Source organism: Tasmannia lanceolata, unplaced genomic scaffold (genome assembly GCF_043159265.1).
Source record: "Tasmannia lanceolata isolate RefF3 unplaced genomic scaffold, GAP_Taslan_0.1 ptg000007l, whole genome shotgun sequence".
NCBI classification, from domain to species: domain Eukaryota; kingdom Viridiplantae; phylum Streptophyta; class Magnoliopsida; order Canellales; family Winteraceae; genus Tasmannia; species Tasmannia lanceolata.
In genome coordinates, this window is record NW_027518684.1 from 144,360 (window position 1) to 156,825 (window position 12,466).

A 12,466-nucleotide genomic window follows, 5' to 3' on the forward strand; every position below is an offset into this window, starting at 1 on the left:
ATGTCGGAAGATTTAAAAGGAAAAAGGGGGGAGTAAAAAAGAGAAAATAGAACAGGTTCATATCACTGCTCTGATACCATATACTTGTTTGGAGAGAGAGAGAGAGAGAGAGAGAGAGAGAGCAAGTTCAGGTGTATGAAAGAATAACTCAGCGACTTCCACTCTTTATTTAATGTATTAGTCATGTTTCAAAAATTACAAGTATGCCACTCATAAGTGACATATGATGGGGCCTCTCATGATCGTGTATTCTACAATGCAACTGTTGAAGTGGATGTGGTGGGCCCCATTGTAGGGCTCATGCTTCTGTAAGATTTACTACGTGCTAATGGGCCCGATCCTTATATTGTCACTGATGAGTGTCATCCTTATAATATTGGAGAATAAGGATGTATATAATATATTTTTGAATTTTCGTGAGATACTCTGAGCTTCACGGATTCTGTATTCCCCCATTTTCATATTTCTTCTCTTTCTTGCCTCCAGTACCATGTTTTAACACTAACAATAGACTCTTAACAATTAAGAATTGTATTACAGGGGTAGAAACTTAACGTGAAAGGGAAGGCTGTAAAGGAATCAGATTTAGAGAGTAGTGAAGAACTTTTTTTCTGTTTGGGAATTTTAGCTCTAAAGTTTATTTTTACAGGTAGTAAAAAGTAGGGATTGAGCCTCTAGCTCAATGGTCAAGGCTTTGTTCTTCAACCTGGAGGTCGGAGGTTCAATCCCAGCTTACCTACCAAAAAAAGGTAGCATAAAGTACTATTTACTTATATCCTTTTATTTTTTGTGGCAATCATGTTGGAGTTTATTTCCTTTACACATATTGGATCAATATCCCAAGCATGTGCGGGTGTTTTTGTGCCTACATTCATATGTGCATGCTTCAAATTCTTATGCATGCCTAAAATTATCGTGTACTTCGTTTTACATTTTCTAAGTTTGTCTTCTTCTTGACTATCAATAGGCTGGATCGTTACATGTTCATGGTGTTGCAATACCTACCATTGATGGGATCCGAAATGCACTTAATCATATTGGGGCACAAAAGAATGGAAGGAAAACACGAGTTCTTTGGCATAACCTTCGAGAAGAACCAGTAAGTGTATTTCATCACTTTTAGTTCAAATATTGTAAATAGCAAAGTGGAGGCATCTATTCTTGTTTTACTTCTTGTGCATACATTTGATAATGCCTTTCCCTATAGATTTTAATTTTACCATTTTTGGGAACTTTTTGGAATGTTGAATTTGAAGATTTTGAGTCCAATTAATTTTTTTCCCATTTCGTTCCCAAACCAGGTGGTGTATATTAATGGTCGCCCTTTTGTTTTGCGTGATGTGGAAAGGCCCTTCTCCAATCTTGAGTACACGGTTTGTTGATAATAAATGCTCCTCTTGAAATTATCTTAGATTTGGACTTGATATGTTGGTATCTTTTGTTGCAATTATTGTTTTGTATTTATCATTAACACATTTCATTTCCATATTAGGATATTTGGTTCTTTTTAGATCCAAAAGGCTTATTTTGTGCGCATTTTCCTTGGACATGATTGGTGTAGACTATGTTACTTGGATATGGGTGTGGGTATCAAATAATACCGCAAGGACCTGGGATGGGGATTCTCCAAGTTTCAAAATCTTAGTTCGGTTACGACAAGGATCCAATATGTGAGTGTGGGATATGATTAAGAATCCTTACAGAAAATGTGAAAATACTATATACCAAACATGGTTTGAATTTTAAAAAGTGGACATGTCTCTCCCATTCAACAAAGCAACGCCTTCTTTCCTAGAGGTCTCTTTCTCTAGCTTAGGATTCTCATTTTCTCCACGATGAGGAATATAAAAAGATTGAAGGTGCATTTATAGCTTACGGTTCTCATTTCCTTTATGATTAGGAATATTAAAAAAACGAAGAAGATTTATGCTCAAAAGGTCTTATTTCTTTTGTCCATATATGAAAGGCTAACACTTAAAAGTAATAACGACAAAAGCAAAATGCATTAATGAGGATATGAATCAGATGGATCTGACACGTATCCCACACCTGTATCCTTATTGAATCTTATTGAGTTGGGTGAGCCGCCCATTTTGAAGGATCATGGTATCTGTTTGATTTACATATTGAGGGTAGAGATTGAGAAGAAGAAGAAGAAGAAGAAGAAGAAGAAATTGAGAGAGAGAATCGTGAGAGTTATCTCTCCCTCCACGATTATTATATTTATATGAATATACATGTGAAATGATAGTAATACCCCTATGAGTCTAACACTCCCCCTCAAGTTGGAATGTATATATCATATATTCCTAGCTTGTTACATGCGTCCTTTAATTTTGCAGGCCTAAAGCTTCGGTGAACACATCAGCAAGTTGATTTGTGGATCTAGTAAACATGGTGCAAATGTCTCCTCTTTGGATTATCTGACGAATGAAGTGATAATCAACCTCAATATGCTTAGTTCGCTGGTGGAAAATTGGAATGTTGGCAATAGAAATAGCTGACCGATTATCACAATACAACCGTGATGGTCCCGAAGGAGGAAAACCAATCTCTGACAAGAAGGAACGCAACCAAATTAACTCTCCAGTCGTATAGGACATAGCTCTGTACTCGGCTTCTGCACTAGATTTAGACACAATATCTTGCTTTTTACTTCTCCAGGACACCATATTATCACCAACGAATGTACAGTAACCAGTTGTAGATCTCCTATCTGCTGGAGAACCTGCCCAATCAGCATCAATGAATCCTTCTATAATCTCATGTCCATTCTTCCTAAAGCATAATCCCTTTCCTGGTGTGCCTTTCAAGTATCGAACAATCTGGAGTACTTCAGCCCAGTGAGATGTGTGAGGAGAACTCATAAACCGACTGACCACTCCTACAACATATGTGATATCAGGTCGGGTAAGAGTCAAATAAATCAACTTTCCGACTAGTCTCCTGTATCGACCTGGATCTACCAATAAATCTCCTTGTTCAGGAAGAAATTTGACATTCGGGTCCATGGGAATAGATGTTGGTTTTTTTCCATGGAGCTCATCTCTTCTAGAATATCTAAAGTATACTTTCTCTGTGATAGAGAAAGACCACGTTTACAGTGAGCCACTTCAATTCCAAGAAAATACCTGAGAAGACCCAAGTCCTTTGTCGCAAATTCTTATTGAAGAAACATCTTTAGTCTATGTATTCCGTCTTGATCAACGACCAAACCAAGCCCTTGGCGATTGCTTCAACCCATAGATTGCCTTCCTAAGGTGACAAAGTGATGAACCCATCTCCTCGAGCAACATACCCAGGAAGTTGCTCCATGTAAACTTCCTCAGTGAGGTCGCCATGAAGACAGGCATTCTTCACGTCAAACTAATAAAGTGGCCAACCACAATTAACTGCAATGGAGATCAGCACTCTGACAGAAAGTAGGGCTACTAGGGAGAATGTCTCATGATAGTCTACACCAAACGTCTGAGTATAACCCTTTACAACTAGCCTGGCTTTGAGGCGCTTAATTGTCCCATTAGGTGCTCAACTTGTTCTAGAAGGTAGTGGAACAAGTTGCCATGTTCGATTTGAGTGAAGGGCATCCATCTCTGCATCCATTGTAGCTCTCCAGCCAAGATGAGCCAGTGCCTCTGTAACAAATTTTGGAATAGAAATAGTAGAAACATTGGAAACAAACGAGCATACATGAACGAGTACGAGTAGTAATAGGAGAATCAGAAATAATAAGGGAATTACCTGAAGTATGATCATCAGACATAGAAGTAGGACTGGCTGGTTGAGGAGATGGAGGCAGAACTACCTGACTCGGATGTCAGTTGTATACTTTTAGCGCATGTAGGGTAGGAACTTTCGGAGAATCTGGCACATGTTCGGCCGCAAAGGAAGAATCTTTCATAGGCTCGGCCGAAGGTGGCTCAAGACTATCAGTAAGAACATCTGGAGCAGGGAGAGGTAAAATTAAACTTGGCGGCTCAGCGGTAGAAACCGGAGATTCGAAAATAATAGGGAGTATCCTAAAAAAAGGATACATCTGCCGAAACAAATGTTTTTCGCAAGCTAGGACTATAACATTTGTATCCTTTTTGAGCCCGTGAATAACCCAAAAAGGTACATTTTTTCTGAACGAGGTCTAATTTATCCAGTCCCTTGGCTAACTTGTGAACAAAGCAAGTACATCCAAACACACGAGGCAATAAAGGGAAAGGATTACCTAGAGGATAAAGGACTGAGAATGGAGTCTCACCCGAAAGGACAGAGGATGGCAGTCGATTCCCTAAAAAACATGCCATGAGTATGGCATCACCCCTGTAGACCTTTGGAACTCGCATTTGGAACATGATAGTGTGAGTTATATCTAAAAGGTATCTGATCTTGTACTCGGCAACCCCATTCTGTTGGGAAGAATAAGCACACGAAGACTAATGAATAATGCCTCGAGAGTTAAGAAATTGATTGAAACCACTGCTACGGAAAAAATACTCCTTGGCATTATCAGTACGCAAATAAGAGATAGAGCATTTAAACTGGTTCTCTATTTCAAAATAAAAACTACGAAAGCAGTAAACACATCAGAACGTTCCTTGAGAAGATATAGTCATGTAGTGCGAGAAAAATCATCGACAAATATAACAAAATACTGATAACCATATAAAGAAGTAGTTCGTGTAGGACCCCATGCGTCTAGACGACCATCTACCACCACGAGAAGGAAAAGACACTCGATGGTGCTTTCCCAACTCACAAGACTCACATGAAAAAGACTCAATAGACTTACTAATAAAAGGAGATTTCCGTAATTTGTTTGCAGAAGGATGACCCTAACGACAATGCCACTGATAAGCATCGACAGAGGTACGAATTGCAGTACCAGTAGGTACGAAATCAAGGTAATATAGGCCACCCATCTCAAGGCCCCAACCAATCCTCGTTCTTATCTTCAGATCCTTAAAAGTGCAATAAGAAGGAAAGAATGAAACAGAGCACATTAAAGTTTGTGTCAAGTGATGCACAGATAATAGATTAACTGGGAAGGAAGGAACATAAAGAACAAATGATAATAAAAGACCATTAGAGATGGACATCACACCAACCCCAGAGACTGGTGATGTAGTCCTATCTACTAATGTAACAGTACGAGGCGCAGTAGCTGGTGCTGACTGGAAAGAAGAAAAAAGTCGAAAATTATCAGTCATATGATGGGACGCCGACGCAATGAGCCATGATTCAGAGGATGGACGAGAAAGGAAACAAGACGAGCTACCGGGCTGGGCAAAGATGGCAGCATGTTGCTTGCCTATATCACGCATGCGAATGAGGTCTTCATATTCAACACGACCGACTACCATCTGATCAGCAGTAGGCAAAGTGGCAGGAGGCAAATGTGCAGGAGAAGCAAGTGCAGAACCAGAGCCATCAGATGTAGCAACAAAAGCAGTAGGTCGGGAAGGACGAAGCTCTGGATGTAAGTCATAACAGTAATCAATGATGTGTCCCTCCAACTGATAGTGGGTAAACAAATCGAGACCCACGTCCACGACCACTCCAAGAGTCCCAACCATGACCTCGTCCAGTAACATCCTGACCGCGGCCACGACCCCAACCACCACGACCAGCATGGCCAGATCCTCGGCCCCGATCAGTACCATAAGAGGTAACAAGTGCAGAGCTATCAAGAGTATTATTTGTCATCGGAAGAGCCCTCATACGCTGAACCCGAGAAAATGTCTCCTGAAGCGATGGAAAGCTACTAAAACCAACAATCTGCTGGCGTAACTGTAGGAAATCTGGCCCTAAAGAATCCAGATAGCGAACTACGCGCATATCCTCCTAGCGGCGTGCAAGCTCAACAAGATCGACAGTAACAGGCATGAGTAAATCTAACTGCTGACAAAGAGCCTGATAAGAGCTAAAATGGTCTAAAAGAGACATGTCACCATGATGGAATCCTAACCAGTCAGTGAACAGGTCACATATTCGTGTAACATTATTAGCACCAGAATAAAATGTTGCATCATACTCCCAAACTTCCTTAAAAGAGTCAAGAAACATCACATTCGCTGCCACCTGAGAATCCATACAACAATCCATACAACTCCAAAGAAAAGATCGGACTACAACATCCTCTTGTTCCCATCTCTCAATGGAGGAATCTTTGATGGGCGGAGGAATACGCTCTAGAAAGCGTACTTTGCCACGACCAAGTAGATACGTACGAACGGCTCTCCTCCAGGGAGGATAATTCTTCCCATCCAGTTGAATCGAAGTCGTCTGAAGAGGGGCTTCCGTATGAGAATAGCCAGTAGGAGGACTAATTGCAGAGGAAGAAACGTATGAATGACTCTCCTCCAGACAGACTTAAATAAGATGACAACCTGAAACAAATAAGCATCGCAGCCGAGGGTTATAACATCGGTAACCCTTCTAGGTATGAGAGTAGCCCAGAAAGACACATCGCTCCGCCAGAGGATCCAATTTATTCGGGCAGGTGAGGTTGTGAACAAAATAGACACAGCCAAAGATCCATGGGATGATGGGAAATGGATCCCTCTGAAGGTGTAGGATGGAGAAAGGAGAAGAACCACCTAAAGCAGACGATGGAAGGCGATTAGCCTAGAAACAGGCTATGAGGAGAGCATCGCTCCAATAGGATTTTGAAACCCGCATTTGAAAGAGAAGAGTACGGGCTACATCAAGAAGGTACCGAAGTTTCCTCTCGGCTACACCATTTTGTTGTGAGGTGTAAGCGCAAGAGGACTGATAAACAATGCCATGGGTGGATAAAAACTCACGAAAGTCAACTGAAAAGTACTCCCTAGCATTGTCAGTTCACAAGCATTTAATATTAGAACAATATTGGTTAGTGATCTTAGCATAAAATGTGCGGAATGCATGAAAGACCTTAGAGCGGTCCTTTAGGAAAAATAACCAAGTCACACGAGAGAAATCATCCACAAAAATGATAAAATATCTATATCCAGAAAGAGACATAGTGAGGGACCCCATACATCTGAGTGGACCAAATCAAAAGGATGTGAGACTCTCTACTAATGACTTTGGGAAAGACACATGGTGGTGTTTCCCAAGTTCACAAGACTCGCACTGAAACAGCTGAAGAGGACAAAAAACAATGGATGTCTGTTGAAGGCGCTGGAGAGATGGATTACCAAGGCAACAATGCCACTGCTAGACGTCGACGGAAGTATGCAAAATGGCATGCGAAGGGCAGTCAATACGGTACATGCCATCCGCCTCTCGGCCCGAGCCAATCGTCCTCCCAGTCGAGAGATCATGAAACAAACAATAAGAAGGAAAAAATGTGACATGACAATTAAGATTTTTGGTAAGCTGGCTAATAGAAAGTAAATTAAGAGGAGACTTTGGACCACAAAGAACTGAAGATAAATGAAGATCAGAACTAGGGGAAAGTGTACCAGCACCAAAGATGGGAGCAGTGGTCCCATCGGCAAGGGTAATAGAATGAGAAGCGGAGTGAAAAGGCCGAAATGAGCTAAGGGAGGCAGAGTTACCGGTTAGATGGTTGGAGGCCCCGAAATCAATGATCGAGGAGCTAGAGTCGATAAGCAGAGAGGGCGAGCTACCTGGCCGTGCAAAACCTGTAGTAGGAGGCCAGTTGCTCAACCAGAGGCGCTGATACTCCTCATAGTCCACCCTGGAAAGAATAAATGTATCACTGACGGCTGCTGCTGGAACGGTGGATGGGGGCATCGAACCATCAGGGATATCAACGACAGTGAGATGGGCAGAGCATGAGGGACGAAGCTCGGGATGGTGAGCATAACAAGTATTAACATGATGGCCCCTCCCACCTACAGTGAGTACAATACAGGCAGCCACGGCCGCCACGGCCTCTACCACGGCCATGGGAACCGAATAGACCTCGCCACTATCAGAGACATCAAGAGCAGAACCATCAACCGGGATGGCATATGAGAGGAATCATCCGGAAGACACTGCTGAGCACGAGAATAGACCACCATGAGGGAGGAAAGAGAGCCGGAGCCGAGATCTGCTGTCGGAGATGAAGAATGTTAGGGCCCAAAGTCTCAAGTGGACGACGTGGAGCTTGTCCCACTGTCGGGCCTGAGTAGCCAAGTTAGATGTAAGGGGCATAAAAATATCGAGCTGCAGACAGAGGGATATAAACTGACTATAATAGGCAGCGGGGTATCACCACGCTGGAGGTGCATCCACTCTGAATATGTGGCATAAATGCGGGTGAGGTTGTCAACCCCAGCATAAAGAACAGCGGTATGGTCCCAAATTTTCTTGGAGGTCGAAAGGCACATCATGGTGCCGGCGATATGAGGGGCCATACTCTTCCATAGAAGGGTGCGAATCAGGGCATCATCATGTTCCCGCCGAGGATATGTAGGGTCGTCAGAAGGAAGAGGATCACTACGAATGAAACTAACCTTACCTCGAGCTACCACTTTCCAATGAAGGTAATTGGACCTGTCTAATTTGACCGTAGTCATATGTGAGAATTACATATCCAATGAGGGAGAATAGGTAGAAGATGAGGAGGCTGAAGGTGGAGGAGGGACACGGACCTCAGGGGTCGTGCCGAGAGCGGGATCCTCAATGGCTGGAGGCTCCATGACGGCAAAGAGAGAAGGATACACTCAACCACAACAACGGCAAATGAGCAAGGCGAAGGAAGAAGATCTACTAGATGAGTCCAACGAGTAGACCGCGGCCCCGAAGGAGATCAATAGAGAAAAGAGACATAATATGGCTAGCAAGAAAGAAGAAATAGCTAGCAAATTAGAGCGGGGCCGGGAGAAGAGGAATGAAGTGAGGAGAAGGGGATTTAGGCCATGAAGGAGAGGGGCTAAAGCCCAAGAAGGGAGTACTAGAAGGGTTTTAGAGTCTAGTGAGGGTAGGGTTTAGGGTTAGAGGAGTCAAATGAAAGGGTGGAGGGATGTGAGGAGTGGGAGGTTGGGAATGGATGGAGGAGGGTGGTCAAGGGCAGTGCAGGAGGGGAGGGGAGGGGAGCTGGTGCGAGGGCGAGGGTAGCGTGAAAATGGAGGGGGCTGGGGTGGGGATTGGGAGAGGCAAGAGTGCAGGTGGTGCGAGGGAGGGTAGGCGAGAGGGTAGAAGAAGAAGAGAAGGGGTTGAGGGTTTGGGTTAGGGTTAGGAGGTGGCTTAGGGAAGAAGAAGAAGAGGAAAGAGATGAGGATGTGAGTCTTCAATGATGGTCCCTAGGGCACCACAACCCTAAGGCTCTGACACCATGTTGAGAGTTATAGAGAAGAGGAGAATGAGAGAAAGTGAATGAGTTAGAGTCTTGCTCCTCCTCACTTATGCATTTATATAAAGAGGATAAGTACAAAAGACCAAAGTGCCCTTAGGCACATATACACATCTAACAGACCTAATACCCTAATTTTCACCCCAACGCCCCTTCCATAAATCTGTCCTACATTAGTTTGGTATAAAAGATACATATCCAGTGATCTTCTTCCCTTATCCATCCTAGTACAAATTATTATCTCCTTGAGACCCATGCCACATTAGTTTGGCATCAGAACCTAAGTTCCCATGATAGAAACCCGTAGTGGTAGGACTTATCAGCTAAGAAACCCTAGTCCAGAGGTGATAGAGTTGCTTTTAAGTATAGCTGATAAGTTGAATAGTATGGAACGACAATTGGCATGGACTGAATTTATGAATCACAAGATATATGCCACAAACATGGAAGTGCCTAGGTTTCATCAAAGTGATGACCACCAAGTTTGTGTTGATTGGGTAGACACACTAGAAGAGTACTTTGTGAATCACAACATGAATAATGACCAAATGATTAGAGTTGCCAGGATGGTTTTGGTCGGACGTGCTAGAGAATGACGGATGACACGAGAGTCGAAACAAAACCTAATTCATTGGAACGACATGAGGGACCAGTTGTTGGAAAGATTTGCGCTAAAGACTCTTCAATGGAACAAAATGCTACAATCCAAAAGGAAACGAAAAGAGAAAGCCAAGGTGCATGCAATGAGGCAATCTGCCCGTCTAAGGATCCAGAAAACTTGGTGAAAGTATCGAGCCAAGCAAGATTACGGGGAAAAAGTGACTTCAACTATTTAGATCCAAGCTTGTGTGCAATGATTGATAGCACGGAAAGTGAGAGACATCAAGCAACGAACAAGGGATGCAGTCGTCATCCAATGGCAAATCTGATAGCACGTGGCTCGCTCTAGTTACTTAAGGATTTAGGAAGCGACCATCATCTTTCAAAGTAGGTTCTAACAGATGGTAGCCCGTGAACACTACCTGGGAACACGCCTGAAAGAGGTGAATCGTTCGACAAACTCAGTAAGAATGGCAAATCCAAGATGATACTTTTGTTAATATGTGTTCAACGGAGTTATCGCTCATAGTGTTTAGACCCCTGTCGAAGGAGAAGAGTTTCACTATTTTGGTTAAGGTTATACAACTCCCCTTCTTTCCTTCTTAGCCAAGAAAATGCACAAAACCTTATTCCTCAAAACCTTAATACGCGGCTTATTTATTAACTAGTAAGAAACCCCGTGCAATGCACGGGGGTCAACAAAAAAAGATAAATGACTAGTAAAAGTATGGGTTAAAAAAGGCATTTCCGTAGAATATGAGCAAGGAATTTGAGCAGACACGCTTAAACTTTAAAAAGAAGGTAGAAAATAAATTTGGCATAGCAATGAGCAAGCATGAAAAAAATCCAACATCAGTTCTGTACGAAGCTCCTTTGATGGATTTATAAGATTTATATCAATCCCTATGATTCATTCGTAAAGGTTCATTTTCATAAACCTGTTTGATAAGAAGCATAAAGAAAAAGAAAGTAAATGAAAAGTGCGAGCATGGATGAAACATGTAAGTAAACAACCATTAAGCATCACCATTGATCCAATTCCAAGAAAAAAAATTCAAATTTGGAACACCAGCCATATATAAAAAGAGAAACCATTGTAATGTAGTCTGACATTAAGGAAAAAATTAAAATACTTCTAACAATAGCTGAATCAAAAGAGAAACTGCTGATCGTATAAGACATTACGAAAAAATCCCCAAATTTGTAAAAAAAGCAAAATCAAAGAAGGATTCCAACATTTTGAATCCATTCAAGTCCATTGTTCCAAACAATATGATCATTATAACCCCGAAACCCAAAAAAAAAAAAAAAAAGAAAGAAAAAGAAAAAAATAAAGACATGCCCATTATAGAGTATCCGAAGACCCTATAACCATCACTAATCCGACCGAACGGGATGGTTAATCAGATCTGCAGCCAAGAAAAGATTGACTTTAGGTCGGGCAACCATTGAGATATAATCACCAATCAGTAAGAAAAAAAACAAACATTTCCAAATAATCCCTGACTTTCTAAAATACATAAGCAATAATATATATTTTGGCACAAATAATTTTACCCAACCTCCCAACTTTGCACATGGTCCAATATCATAATTGAAATTATCATATCAGGAAAGAAAAATGGAATTGAAGATTATTGAATTATACGAAAGGTACACATTTTATTTGAAGAAATTTTTGCTATGGTATCTCTTGGAAAGATTTACAAAGATAAAAATGTACGTTGGTAATATATTCAAACCAAGCCACTTACCAAATATCAACTTCATTAAGAAAGCCAATTTTCTAACTGATGGTCAAATATCCCAGATCCATCATGCAGAGAAAAAAGATAGGAAATACCCAAGATCTCAATTTTCATGAATAGGAGTTATGGCCTAAAGCTTAAAGAAAAATTCAACACCATTTGTTAAAGAAAATTCATGGTCCACTTTTCACAGAGGAGAGGTATGCCATAACCACAAACTCAGAAGCTAAAAGAAAAGACAACACCCTTCATTAGAGAAAATCCATGGTCCGATCATCAACTAAAATCCCGAAATCAGGCCTGGAAAAAAAACAGATCAATTACCTTATAATTTTGATCCAATAAATAATTGAATTTCAGTTTAGAGTAAGATCACATTTTCTATGAATGAGTAGCAAAGCAACAAAAACCTATGTTGTAGGGCAAAAGATTCATGATTCATTATATCAACAAAACATTAAATGCACATATGTAAATAATGTAACTTCATAAACACAACAAAATTCCCTGAGGAATTGCAAATTTGTTTTTTTTTTTATAATTAAGTTGGGTTAGGCAGGACCCCCACCAGAAAAAATACAACAAAAGAAAAAAAGAAGAGAAGAAAGAGAAAATATAATACAAAAAGAAGAGAAGAAAGAGAAAATATAATACAAAAAGAAGAGAAGAAGGTGATTATCTTGAACAGGTAATCCTTTCACACTTTTAAGCTAAAAATTGGAATTTATTTTCGTAAATGATGAGAAAATCAAAGAGCAACATTCGCATAATGAAGTTCCATATTCAGGATCCAATGCCACGTCATTAAAGACATTTAATGCGAACATATGTAAAACAGTGA

At 41.1% G+C, this 12,466-nt stretch overlaps 1 protein-coding gene across 3 annotated transcripts in view; it reads left to right on the forward strand.

The window, feature by feature from the left end:
* LOC143881306 (metal ion-binding protein) overlaps positions 1-12,466 on the forward strand; it is a 70,042-nt gene that overhangs the window by 10,652 nt on the left and 46,924 nt on the right. For all 3 annotated transcript variants that reach the window (XR_013251920.1, XM_077384297.1, XM_077384296.1), the window contains exons 3-4: positions 968-1,099; positions 1,302-1,373. Coding sequence is in view for 2 of the 3 variants with exons in the window: in XM_077384297.1 (XP_077240412.1) it covers positions 968-1,099; positions 1,302-1,373 (204 nt within the window). In the remaining variant the exon portion in view is untranslated. The remainder of the gene's footprint in view (positions 1-967; positions 1,100-1,301; positions 1,374-12,466) is intronic.